The 13845-nt window shown below is 46.2% G+C and overlaps 1 protein-coding gene across 1 annotated transcript; it reads left to right on the top strand.

Annotated features, from left to right (window-relative positions):
* The first annotated feature begins 9068 nt into the window (after positions 1-9068).
* Positions 9069-11145, top strand: LOC123069376 (salt stress root protein RS1). Its single transcript, XM_044492225.1, has 5 exons — positions 9069-9283; positions 9392-9520; positions 9654-9743; positions 9871-9955; positions 10466-11145. Exons 2-5 carry the CDS (start codon positions 9416-9418, stop codon positions 10810-10812), a joined length of 627 nt encoding a protein of 208 aa, XP_044348160.1. The 5' UTR covers positions 9069-9283; positions 9392-9415; the 3' UTR covers positions 10813-11145.
* The last annotated feature ends 2700 nt before the right edge of the window (positions 11146-13845 follow it).

Below are 13845 nucleotides of genomic sequence, written 5' to 3'. Positions count from 1 at the left end.
ATCTAAGTTGTTGGGGAACGTAGCATGCAATTTCAAGAAATTTCCTACGCTCACGCAAGATCTATCTAGGAGATGCATAGCAACGAGAGGGGGAGAGTGTATCCACGTACCCTCGTAGATGAAAGAGGAAGCATTTGTTAACGCGGTTGATGTAGTCGAACTTCTTCTCGTTCTGACCGATCAATCACCGAACGTACGGCACCTCCGAGTTCTGCACATGTTCAGCTCGATGACACCCCTCGAACTCTTGATCCAGCAAAGTGTCGAGGAAGAGTTCCGTCAGCACAACGATGTGGTGCCGGTGATGGTGAAGTGATCCGCGCAGGGCTTCGCCTAAGCACTACGTGAATATGACTGGAGTCGTAAACCGTGGAGGGGGTGCCACATATGGCTAACAATTGATGATGTTTTGTGTTCTAGGCGCCCCTCCCCACATATATATAGGTGGGAGGGGGAGGGGAACAGCCAAGGGGTGCCCCAAGTAGGAGGAATCCTACCTTGGGGGCCTTGTCTAGTTTGCCCCCCCCCCTTACCATGTTTTCCGGAGAGGAAAGGAAAGGGGAGAGAGGAGGGAAGGAAGGGGGAGGCCGAATTGCGTCCCCTTCCTTCTCTCTTCCTCCATTCCTTTCCCCTTCTTATTCGGCCTATATGGGGGCGCACCAGCCCACTAGGGGCTGGTCTGTCCTGCCCTTGGCACAATTAGCCCCATATCTTTGCCTGTGGGTGCCCGGAACCCCTTCTGGTGACCCGATACGTACCCGGTACCCCCAGAACACTTCTGGTGTCTGAATACTATCGTCCTATATATGAATCTTTACCTCTCGACCATTTAGAGACTCCTAGTCATGTATGTGATCTCATCCGGGACTCCAAACAACATCCGGTCACCAAATCACATAACTCATATAATACAAAATCGTCATCGAACGTTAAGCGTGCGGACCCTTCGGGTTCAAGAACTATGTAGAAATGACTGAGACGCCTCTCCGGTCAATAACCAACAGTGGAACCTGGATGCTCATATTGGTTCCCACATATTCTATGAAGATCTTTATCGGTCGTACCGTAATGACAACATATGTTATTCCCTTTGTCATCGGTATGTTACTTGCCCGAGATTCGATCGTCGGTATCTTCATACTAGTTCAATCTCGTTACCGGCAAGTCTCTTTACTCGTTCCGTAATACATCATCCCACAACTAACTCATTGGTCACATTGCTTGCCAGGCTTATTATGATGTGCACTACCGAGAGGGCCCAGAGATACCTCTCCGATACTCGGAGTGACAAATCCTAATCTCGATCTATGCCAACCCGAAAAACACCTTCGGAGATACCTGTAGAGCATATTTATAATCACCCAGTTACGTTGCAATGTTTGATAGCACACAAGGTATTCCTCCGGTATTCGTAAGTTGCATAATCTCATAGTCAAAGGAATATGTATAAGTCATGAAGAAAGCAATAGCAATAAAACTTAACGATCATAATGCTAAGCTAACGGATGGGTCTTGTCCATCACATCATTCTCCTAATGATGTGATCCCGTTCATCAAATGACAACACATGTCTATGGTTAGGAAACTTAACCATCTTTGATTAACAAGCTAGTCTAGTAGAGGCATACTAGGGACACTGTGTTTTGTCTATGTATTCACACATGTATCAAGTTTCCGGTTAATACAATTCTAGCATGAATAATAAACATTTATCATGATATAAGGAAATATAAATAACAACTTTATTATTGCCTCCAGGGCATATTTCCTTCATAAGTCGAAAGGGATGTATTGACAAAGTTCTTCATCGTTTTAATATGCATGATGCCAAGCTAGTGAGTACTCGGTTAGCTACACACTTCAAATTATCATCAGCCTTATGTCATGGGTCATATGTTGGTGTTGAGCACATATGAGTTCTCTATTTCAGTATAGTTGGTTCATTTATGTATGTTTGTTCTCGTCCTGATTTATCATATGCATTGAGTGTTCTGAGTAGATACATGGCTAATCCTAGAAAATAGCATTGGAAAGCAGTTCAATGGATTTTCAGATACGTGTGAGGTACTTCTAGTGCTTATTTACAGTTTGGGAGATCTAGAATGGAATTTTTGGTTTCGTTGATTTTGATTTTGTTGGTGATTTGGATAAGAGAAGATCGCTCACAGGTTATGTTTTCACCATTGGTGGTTGTGTTGTGAGTTGGAGAGCAACTTTGCAGTCTATTGTGGCTTGTTCCACTACTAATGGCGATTACGGTTATTCCCAAGGCATGCAAAGAAGCTATCCGATTGAGAGGTTTGTACACTAAGGTTTGTGAAGATTCATCTTTCCCTATCGTATTTTATGACAATCAAAGTGATGTATGTCTTACAAAGAATCCAATATATCATAACAGAACAAAGCAAATTTATGTCAGATATCACTATATTCGAGATGTTATTGCTGAAGGTGACTAGAAGGTATGCAAGATAAGTATGCATGATAACCATGTTGGTATTTCTCACTGGTCATATAGATTTTTGCCGCACGTGGTGTTTATGCTGATTTGAATGGAGTGGAGATTGTTAAACTGTGATCCAAATTTTGTTACCGTGTTGGACTAGACATAGTACAAGCCAGCTTGGGGCTTTGCGTCGGTATCGATGCATATGAGTACAACTCATATACTTGTCCTCCAATGACTCTAATTTGTTACCCTTATATATACCCATGTGGTCACACCTAATATAATATGTCGTCTCGTGCTTGTAATACTCCTCCATCATAGTGAAGTTGTGCCTTCGTGTGTCTGTGATTTTGTCGCGCAAGGGATTTCCACGTAAAATTGTGTCTCTCTTGTCTCGTTTATTCTCATTTTATCTAACAGGTGGAACTGTAATCTTCATGTTCATTGGGCATCTACGAAGGCTCTTGCTTCCTTGGTGATGCTTGTGGTCGGAATGCAATGATAGGGTCTTCCATGACGCCACCGCCACATCGAGTGTCATTATTTCCAAGATCAAAGAGGAGACCACCCTTTGGGTTTTGGTGGGGGTCAAGCATTTGTGTATTGTGATGTAGCGAGAGTAGTTTTGTTTCCACCGCTTTGTGGTTTTGCCCCCCCCCCCAAGCCCCATCAAGGAGTAATACGAGTACCATATCAGCATTGAGGAAAACTCTTGAAGATGAAGAGCGAGAGACACACCAATCCAACCAATTTCTGAAGTGTTGCACAGATCCCTTATTTCTTTCATGTTGCCATATATGGACAAAAGACAATATTTCTGAATTTTCTTGCTTTGCTATGTTTCTACGGCCAAACCCAAAGGCTTTGTCTGCCACTTGTTCTCATCCAATCAAATGTCAGGAATCCTTAGACAAGTAGAATTAACATACGCCATGCCACTCATTAGTTACTATACTCTGTTTAGTTAGCCACTACACAGGGGTCTAGGCACACCTGGATTGAGAAAAACAAACTTTCTTGGAACAAGCAAATCATCCTGCAGCCAATGCTCTCCTTTCATTGGATTAGGGCATTTCTAACTGACCCCCTAAAAGTTAAGGGAGTATAATACCTTAGTGGAGTATATATACTCCACTAAAATTTCGTCGGACCTAGTTGATGCCCTGAAGTTAGCAGAGTAAAACTAAATTTGCACAAATTCAATCAACTTTTAACCGAAAGATGATGCATTTAAACATAAAGTTCAACATAGGAAGTCCTCGCAACCGAACATTTAGCATAAATTTAAACTATAAGTAAACTTAAACTAATTCGACTGAAGTGGAGGTCGAGCTAGTCCTTCCGGGTGAGGCCACCCTCGGTGCGAGTTGGGTTTGGGCCGGTGTCATCATCGTCGTCGTTGGGGAAGACGCTCCGCTACTCCTTGACGTCTATCTCCTCCTCGCTGCCCTTCTCGTTGCCGCCCTCGTCGTCGGAGATGATCATAACTTTGCCGTCATTGACGGCGAATATGGCCCGCTCCACCTCCACGATCTCCGGGTACTGCCGGCGGAGCTCATCCATTTAGGCCCCATCGGCGGCCTCGGCCTCAAGGCACTCCCTCGCCTCCCAGTCCTCCCGCGCCATTCGAGCACTCACCACCCCCCGGCTTCGGCGGGACGAGGTGGAGCGGAGCCATGTCGAAGGGGAAGTTGAGCCTTGCTTCGTGGTCGTGGAACCGAACCTGCCACTGGTCATATTCCATGGCTGCGAGCTCGGCCGTGTGGATTGAGTCAACCCACTTCTGCTTGTTGGTCTCGTGGTCGTTGATTTCCTCTCACGGTCGTTGATTTCCGCCACCCACGCCCCCGCCGACCACTGTCGGATGCCGAGGTTGGTCCTCGTCAGCGGCTGTGGCGGAGAGAGCTCCGGAAAAATACTCAAATCGTAGGAGGGGTGCAGTGACGGGTGGATCAGTCGAGCGGCTGCGGCTCAAGGAAGCGTCCGCGGACGACAACCCGCGGGATTGGCGGCGTGGATCCGTGTTGCGGATCGGTGGAGGGGACCGGCGGCCACCGTGTCCGGCCATCGGGAGTAGAGGGGGCGGCGGGTCGGGGTGGGGGACACGCCGGCGGCAGGGCGAGGGGGAGAAGAGGAGGCGGAGGAGAGGAAGAGAGAGGGGCAAATTTTTACTCGACTGCCGTGAGCCGGAGTAAATATAAGGAGATGAATAAGGATGGAGTAATAAATTTACTCCACTAGCCATTATAAGGGATTAGCTAGGTGCGATTTAAAGGAGAAAAAACTCAAATTTACTTACTTACGGTCGGATAAGAGATCGGTTAGAAATGCCCTTAATGACACCCAGAACTCATGAGAACTTGAACCTGATTATTCTGGTCTCTCTATGCTTTTACTTTCCTCTTGTAAAGACATTTGTATTTGTTAGCAAAAGCAAAATTCATAGTTAGCAAAAAAAATACCTTTGTATTTGTTTGGCAAATGCCACTTGCCTACATGGAACTAAGCTAGTGGGGATCGACTTGTATGCTAAGAAATTCTAGTGATAATTGACAGGGCACAAGAAACAGATAACACTGAATCTCAAAAAGAGAAAATGAAGGGGAACAAGGCGGAGACAACCCTTTTCTCAAGAAAGAGGCATATGTTTGCCATCTCTAGCACACCAACACTGTGCATGGTTTACTTGTCCAACTTTAAGACTTCACCTCTGATATTCAACAAAGATGACCAAGATAGTTATCCTAAAGCTTGACTAGATTGATGAAAAAAAGGAATCTATATCTGCCCACATAATTTTCCATCATTTTTTTCTGCGAGAAAATCAACGTTTGATCTTGTTTATATAATATTAAACAAACTAGTCTTACCCTTAGTGGCCCTTACCTCAGCATTTGAGTGTGCATTCGCAACAAGTTACTTGTTGAAGCTGAGGTGTGACTCCTTTCCTAGGCTCCAGATTGATTGGTCCGCCAGGACGCATGGCCACATTGCAAAGGAATTAAAAACACATCATGGTGGCTTGTTGTGTGGCACAAATGACTCAAGCATAACTTGCTGGATTTGAACAGGATAAACAAACAGTCGCTGGATTTGAGAAATGGTATTTGTTGGTTGGGGTGCTATCACTGAGCTGGTCTGGTCTTGCTACCTGGCTCGTAATAAAGGAGGTGACAGCAAATTGGGGTTGGCATGTGCCAAGTGGGCTCAATTGCTATTATCCAACACCAGAGGAGGGCCTACATATTTTTGAATTGTTTTGTTTTGGGAATAGCTGGCTTTATTGGACCGAGTTGGCTATTATGGCCAACAAAACAGGTCCCTGTTTTTTCAGTCAATGCTTCACTAAAACTAAAAGATGCATGGAAATATATTTGGTTTGTCACAGATACTGTCGCAATGATCTACGCCTCTGCGGGCTTGTCGATCGATTATTGGCTATTGGTCTCTTAAAGATATACTCCCTCCGCATCAAAATATAAGACGTTTTCTGATACAATGGTTTATAAAATAACGTTTTACATTTGATACGTAGAGAGTGCAAAATACGCCACTTGGCTCGTCGCCCACACCAAAATACATGGTCGCCTCGCCTGGGAGTTATACCAGAAAATACAGAGCTAAAATAGATGGACAAGATCAGCTCCCCCAAACAATGAGGTCACTGTGTGTTCATGGCGTACATCCGACGTGGCGAAATCCTTTCATCGCTGGCCTAGCGAAATGCTGGTGGTCACTTGCGAAATGAGGGAGGAGCTGTCATGCTGGTAGAGGTACCACTCATGCCAGCACGTTGGAGTGCTGCCCCTGCATTGGGTTTTAATTAGTTAGCCAGCCGCGAGAAGATTCCAAGCCCCAAACATTATAAAATTAACCAGCGGATCGGCCGGATTTTTCTTAATTTTGTCTAATCTGCCTCTCAGCGACAGAAAATGGGATTAGCTAGCTGTACTGGTTTCGGTTCTTCATCAGACTTATGGTTTTTAATCATGCTGTCTTTCTCCGAGGATGAGCGCTGCGATTGGCCGGAGGCGTTGCTTCTTTGAGGAGCTCACGGTACCGTCCCCGGGGATGGGCCCACGGGCGAGCAAGTGTGGGCCACACGCAAGGATGCCAAGTGGTGTGACCTGGCCGCGCTTGATCTCTTGTGGAGCGAGGGTGTGCGGCGTGTCATGCTGCTCCACGTCTCCTGTGGGAGTAGGTTTGTATGGAGGTAGCATGATTCGATGGATGTGGACGCTATTTCACTATTCTGGGGATGGAAAATGACCTGCCTAGAAATGAGATCACGACTTGGAATATTCAAGAGAATATCTATTTATTTATTTATTTATTTTAGTTTGTTCTTTTATTATCATGAAATCTTGGCTCAACCCAACTTTCATGTCATCGGCCATCGCCCAGGCAACCTGGTGACGGTGTCTCGGCTAAGGGGCCTCTGGCCGCATCCGGCTCGACGTGCGCGTGGTGCATACTGTTGGTCGTGATGACACGAGGTGATGCAGCGGTGGTGCAACCGACCAAGTCCTCAAGTGATTCATAGGTGTTGGTAGTAGGGCGGCGACGCGGGGCTTCAACGGTGTGATACGCTGACATGTGGCAGAGGAAGAGACATGTGATAAACGGAGATGGTGCGATCGAGCCGGGGAGGTTGGTGCTTTATGGATGCACCTCACCTTGGTCTGATGCGTGCAGTAACAGGTGTCCTCCGATTTAGGGGGTGTCGATCTTGCTTGGGCGAGCAAAGGATGGAAGTCAAGGCAACGCCCCGAAAGGGGTGAAGGCGGTCTCGAAATGGTGTCTTAGGTCTTTGAGACTCCAGAGCGTCATCTCCCCAGCTATGGTGGCCTTCGAAGCCTCATAACTAGTGAATGACGCAGGGGTCTTGCTGCGCGTTTTACATATGCTGAAGTCGGGGGGGGGTGGCAATCCTGCTCCTCCAATAATAATTTTGATTTCTCTCTCCTTTTTGTGGCAGAGGTGCTTCTAGTGTTATAGTCAGGTGCTTTGGTGAGGCATCTTATGTGCTCCTTTAGTAGCCTTCCGGGATTTTGCCGGATTTGTCTCTCCCGATGGAAGGTACAATCGAGGTGGAGGGAATATTCTCTGACGCGGATGTTGGTGAATGTGATTGTAGTGTGGTTTGTGTTAACCGAGCAATTCTCTTCTTCTATAATGAACTACACAAACTGCTTGCCCCCTTTCGTGCCCTTGAGAAAAAGTACTTAATTATGTCATATAAACCAAATGTTAGTGAAACATTTTTTGTCAACATAGTTTCTTAGTGAAATCTACACCCTACATATTGGAAGAGGGGTTAAATTAGTGAAATGTTCCCAATTTCCCTCTACCTTGTTGGCTGTAAGTATTTCATCTTTTGATGGCTTAACATAGACTAGCACATCAAGAGATTATAGTAAGAGCATCTACAACTGGACACCCTCCCCCCAAAACATTTGGGCATACAGCCCGGACCGATAAACGGCATCCAACCGGACCCCCCCCCAAAAGCCAACCCAAACATCCGGTTTGTCGGTCACCCCTCAAACCCATCCCATATGTTGGGAGGTATCGGGATGCCCGTATGTGTCTGCCATGTCGGAACCAAATCTCTTCAAATCGTCCCCAACCCTAGCCCAACCAGCCCTCTTCATCTCCTCTCTTCTGCCCCATCAGCACCACCCATTCCCTAGTTCCACCGCCATCCTATCTCCGTTGCCCTCCCCAACCCACTGCGCCTACCACCACCGGCCCCAAACCCCTCCTGGTCGTCCTTGTCACCACCAGACAACTTTCTAGAGATGCCTCAGCAACTTCAGATCAACGGGTGCACGTATAATTACTCAATGATCTTGTGAAGCATATATGGACTCACACAGAAAATCACTGAATTTTATGTTTGATCTATGCATTCTGAATAAATATTATTTTGGAACTATGTATTTTTCTTTACGAATAAAAATTATTTGAGCGTAGTTTGTTACGTGTATTCGTATCATCAAATGATCGATGTGTATGTGGTTACATGTATTTGAGATTTCGAAAGTGAGGGATGTGATTGCACGGGCAAACATCTGAGGGGAGCCATCTGGGATGCATCCGCGAACATGTAGTGGGTCAAATTTATACATTGTTGTAGATGGTCTAACGTGTTGGAAGAGAACAAGTATATAATTGTACTCCAACATGCATAGGTAAATTATTACATTTTGAGAAAAAAATTGTGAAAATAGAAGCTAAATATTTAAGATTCTATTTCACATCTTTTTTTGCGGGTATCCATTTCACAATAAAAATTAAAATGAGGTATATAATTCTCAAAATACAGCAAGTATTTGCCGGGAGGAATTTTTTATTTTTGACAGATCTCCCATCCATTTATATAAAAAAAATCAAACTATTAATCGTGTCAAATCATTTGTGCAACTTGCAGGACAATTAACCACATGACCAAAGTCATAGCACAGAGGATCCCAACAACATGTCCTACACTCGCTGTAGCCTGCAGCCTGTACCCCTCCAGCGCAGCTTGCAAGCATCCACGACCCATTCATCATTTTCTGGCTGCTCCGGCTTAATGACACCCCTTCCATAACCTTCTCCTCATTTGACGTCCATGCCCCTGCCTCCCTCCAACAACCCGCGCCACCTCACGCGGGGGCACCCACGTAATTTCTCCCAGGGCGAGGGCGGCCTATCTGGCCAGCCCATTATATATCGCTCTCATGGCACCGTGGCTCATGTACTGCTGCCCATTGATAGGCTGGTGATCACTGCTGTCGAGAGGAACTACGCATCCATCCCTTCCGCCCCCAGCTACCTCGCTTGCTCCACGTAAGTTTCCGTTCCTTCTAGCTTCCCTTGTTGTCTCCTTGGCTTCTCCTTGTGATGAGAAAAAATCTCATGGAGTTTTGCGCCTCCTTTGTTCTTCTGTTGGAGTAGGCATCGTCTTTGAAGGAGAGGAAGATGACGAGCGTATGGAAGACCAAGGTTCTCCCCGGGCTCAACAAGATCTTCGACAAGGATGGCAAGAAGGCCGCCTCCGCCGAGTTCTTGAAATCCTTCAACAAGGTACGTTGAGCTCCGGGCTCTTGCAAAATTCTTGTGAAATTTGCGCGTTACGAATTTTTGAAATGATAGATGATGTCTGTATACACGTGTTTTGCTTGCTTGTTGATTGTGTGGGCGTGCTCTGTGTGTGTAGGAGGAGATTGACAAGGAGATTGAGGACAAGAAGACAGAACTAGAGCCCAAGGTTGTGGAGACCATTGAAGCATCTCCTCCAGAAATTAAGGTGAAAAGATTTTTTTGGGGGGGTTCCTAATTAGTATTGGTTTTGTGTGGTTGCTTAGGACATAACAGTAGGAAGTAGCCACCTTGAATCCTTAATTAGTGCTAATCATACTGTTATCTTGTTGTAGGGCTTGATAAAGGATAAGAAAACATCCAAGATCAAGAAGAACTCAGTTGCCGTCACCAAGTTCCTTGACGATTTGGCCAAGATTGGTAATTTTTTTGTTGCTTAAATTTTGCAAAATAAAATATTGTGAAAAAAAGGATTAAATACAAAAATGGAATTATTTTAGCAATCTTATCAGGTAATTTCTTAGGGTCCGTATCTTAAATAACCTTTATTCCTTGCCTTTTGAACAAAATAACCTTCATTATCCTGCTTTCACATAACTAAACTTTAGAGGTATCTTGTTAGAACAAAAAGAAGACAAACAAAGTAATGGAATCTTCTCACATATGTTTCTTGCAACAGAAGTTCCCATGCAAACAGTACCGTTGCTTTTAGGCGATGCAGACAAAACCATAACATGTGCAATTAACAAAAGATGAACAATTAACTGTAATTAATTGCCATAGGTGCACTCAGCTCTCGGGCATACTGCTGAGAGCTTTGTGAGTTCTAGAATAAAGAACACTCTTAATCATTAGTTAATTAAATTAGTTATATCTAACTGACATATGCTAATGAAACTATCGAGCTAATCAGCGTTGGTTAATATGCAGATTTCCCCGGAGCCAAGCTGGTGAGCGACGCGGTGGCCAAGTCCGGCACCACGCCCCTCTCCCCGGCCATCGTCTTCATCTTGGACAAGGTTGCGCCCTTCGTCCCAGCGCCCAAAGAGGAGCCCAAGGCCGAGCCCGAGGACGCCGCCCCGGCAGAGGAGACCACCACCCGCGAGGTCGCCGTGGAGGAGAAGAAGGAGGAAGCCGAGCCCTCCGCCGCACCGGCAGAAGCGGCCGCGCCGGTGGAGGCAGCCGCGCCCGCTGCTGAGGTAGTGGAGGAGAAGAAAGAGGAGGAGAAACCCGCGGAAGCCGCCGCACCTGCCGCCGAGGAGCCAGAGAAGAAGTGATCGGTCGCCGCCGGCCGGAGTCCAAGAGCAACCCAAGCTACCACCTAGCTTGCTGCTGGTAATGAAAACATTTTAAGTTATTGTGAATTTGTGGTCGCTCTCTGTGTCAAGGTAGCTGCACAAAAGTAAGCACGTACGTACGTACACTGCACTTGCCATGCATACCACGCATGCAAACGTACACGCATGGAACATTTGTTATTCTTTCGATGGACCGGTCTCCTCACCGTATGTGTACATTTTACGTGGGGCTTTCTTGCTTTTTTGTGGTGGTTAAAACCTGTGTAATTATGATTATATTGGTGTGTTAATTTGTTGGTCATGGTATAAGCAGGAACTTGTGCATTCTTCCTCTTCTTGAACTTGTGCAAACCCTGGATGAATCATATAGAGCCCGGCTGTTGATATGGTTGATTTTACCGTCATTCACATCAGAGTGGATTAACAACAATGGCTTTGCATGCATACGCCTCCGGTCAAGTTTCACAAGATGTAGATAAGCACGAGGGAAGTCGGTAGGAAACTGATGGAGGTGGCGTACCAAATCGTGGCACGAAACCTAGAAACCGATCGATGGAGATAGATAGCTTTGGGACATACTATACTGACATTGCACATAATTATCTCGTTTGCTTAGCCAAATCAGTGAAAAAAATCAATCAGTGCCGGTCGGAAAGGGACGTGAGCTCAATCCTATCGCCCGGCCGCACGACACGCCTCTGGCTCATCAGCCTGAGATCTCGATCTCTCAGAGGCCCCGCATGGACGGGCCTGCGTGACGTACGTGCCTGCGTGCACCCAAATTATTTCTAATTATTTGTAATTAACAAGGCTCACCATTGATCCATCCACTGATGGGTACACGCAGGAGGATAAAGGAGACGTTTCAGTCGAAATAAAAGGGGTTGATTGTGATCGTTTCTGGGTTGGTGTTTCGTTCTGTCCGTCCGGGCAAAGCAGTGAACCACGCACGGTGCCTTGTGCCTTTGTCCAGTACCGTGGCTTGGTCGCTGTTGCCGGGCCCTGTCACGTACGCACGCACGAACCATGGCAGCGTGACACGAGACGTGCACGCTGCAGCAATGCAGACGCGCCCACAAGGACGTGACACGGCAGGCGCACCACAGAATATTTAATCAGAACGAGTGATTTTCAGTGGATTTTCCCAGGCGTACACGTCGATTTTGGTGCTCTCGTGAACCACGGATGTGCAGGCATGCGGTTGTGGCGCCAAGTGCCAACCACTGTGAACGAAGAAAGCTTTGTGGCGCCAACTGAGCTGGGAAGAAGATTCAAAGGGAATCTGGCGTGACGGCGTGAACAGCCGCGAGAACAAGATTCCTGCCGTTGGTCAGCCTCGGAGCGGACGGGTGGTAGGTTTTGGACAAGACAAGGAACGGAACGGAACGGAATCTCTTCTCCCGTTTTTGGCGTTTCTTGCTTCCCACTCTATGTACCTACTCCTATTTTTGCCGTTGGTGAGTGAGAGATTTCAAGTGCTGGTTCACCATATTTATCGTTAACTACGTGGGCACGGTACTCCAATGATGAATAGGAGTAAAATAAAAGGACTCGAAAAAGGTGTTTTTCCTTTGCGTCGTGCTGACCCGATATCATGTTCTCGTCCTTGGCTGGGGTCTAGTAGCTGGACAAGGCTACAAAGGTTCAGCTGTCTCGAGTGATTGGGCTGCATGCATAGGTTGGCTGGTAGCTGGCTCAGGCCAGGGACGGGGCCACTTGGACAGCTAACGAGAATCACAACTTGGAGTTTGGTTTCATATATGGGTTTTTTTAAATGTCTTTTTTTATAAATTCGAAAAATGTATGCCCTAATTTGTAAATTTTAAAAGTTCCCCGTCGGCCTCGCTAAGGCCGAAGAGGAGCTTTTCAGTCTCCCTTAGACCGAACTAGTACACTTCGGCCATGCTTAGGTCGACGAGTGCATTTCGGTCTACCTTAGACCGAAAACCGACGCCCAGGGCTGAAGAGACCTCTTCGGTTTTCGCTCAGCTGAAGAGTGCTACAGGGCCCACCACTTCGCGTAAATAGAAGGCCGAAGTTGCATGTTGGCCTAAACCAGGCCGAAGTGTATTCTTTGGCTTTCTCGTGACTGAGGAGTCCTTTTTTTCCTTTCTTCATCCACCATTCTTCTTGCCCAATTCCCCCCAGCCCCTTACCCTCATTCTATAACCCCCCCTCCCCTTCGCATGTTGCCCGGGCTCCCGGAGAAGTGCCCGGAAAGGAACACAGAGTAAATTTGACAAGAACTTTTTCGTTTGCGTGGAAGGTGGGATAGGATTGTTGAACTCAAACATATGAGTGCCCGCATTACTGGTAGGCCTTTACTTCCTGACAATCCAAAAATAAATTTTCCACATAAGGAATATGAGGACCACGTTAAGGTAATTGATATGTCATTTAAGGTTGCACCCAGTCAGACCGTATATTTCATTGTTGTTTCTTATTTCCAGAGGTACCCCGAGGAGGCGGAATTGTTGAACAAGGACATATTCAACTTCGAGTGTATGAAGTGTGTCTGGGGCCCTATACCAGAGTTGAGGATGTCGCGGGATAATGTTGCATCGGTGAGGGGTGACGCAAGCTCAAAGAAAGTGAGTGAAGACGATGATGATTTTATGCCAAGCAAACAAGCTCAGAACAAACGCAAGACTCATGTTGCATCTGAGAAGGGTGACGGTAGTTCTAGCAAAGTGAAGAGTGATGATGATGACTTTATGCCAAGCAAAAAAGCTCAAAATAGATCGAAGGGTTGCGCAAGCTCAAAGAGTGGTAGATCAAGTAACAATGTAGCATAATCGAAGGGCGCTGATGCTGGTTATGATTCCGCTGATGAGTTTATGCGTGGGAAACTAGTTCAGGTAACATTTGTACGCAACCGTAAAGATCTTTGAAAGAACCATGTAAGCGAGAATAGTGATGATGACTTCATCTAGTGGTTGTTCGAACATTATGTTGTATCTTAATTTCCTGTTGAAGTGTGTCCTAATTTCTATTGTTTTGCAATATCTTCAT

This window comes from Triticum aestivum, chromosome 3B, assembly GCF_018294505.1.
Source record: "Triticum aestivum cultivar Chinese Spring chromosome 3B, IWGSC CS RefSeq v2.1, whole genome shotgun sequence".
NCBI lineage: Eukaryota > Viridiplantae > Streptophyta > Magnoliopsida > Poales > Poaceae > Triticum > Triticum aestivum.
This window is presented reverse-complemented; position numbering and strand designations above follow the sequence as displayed.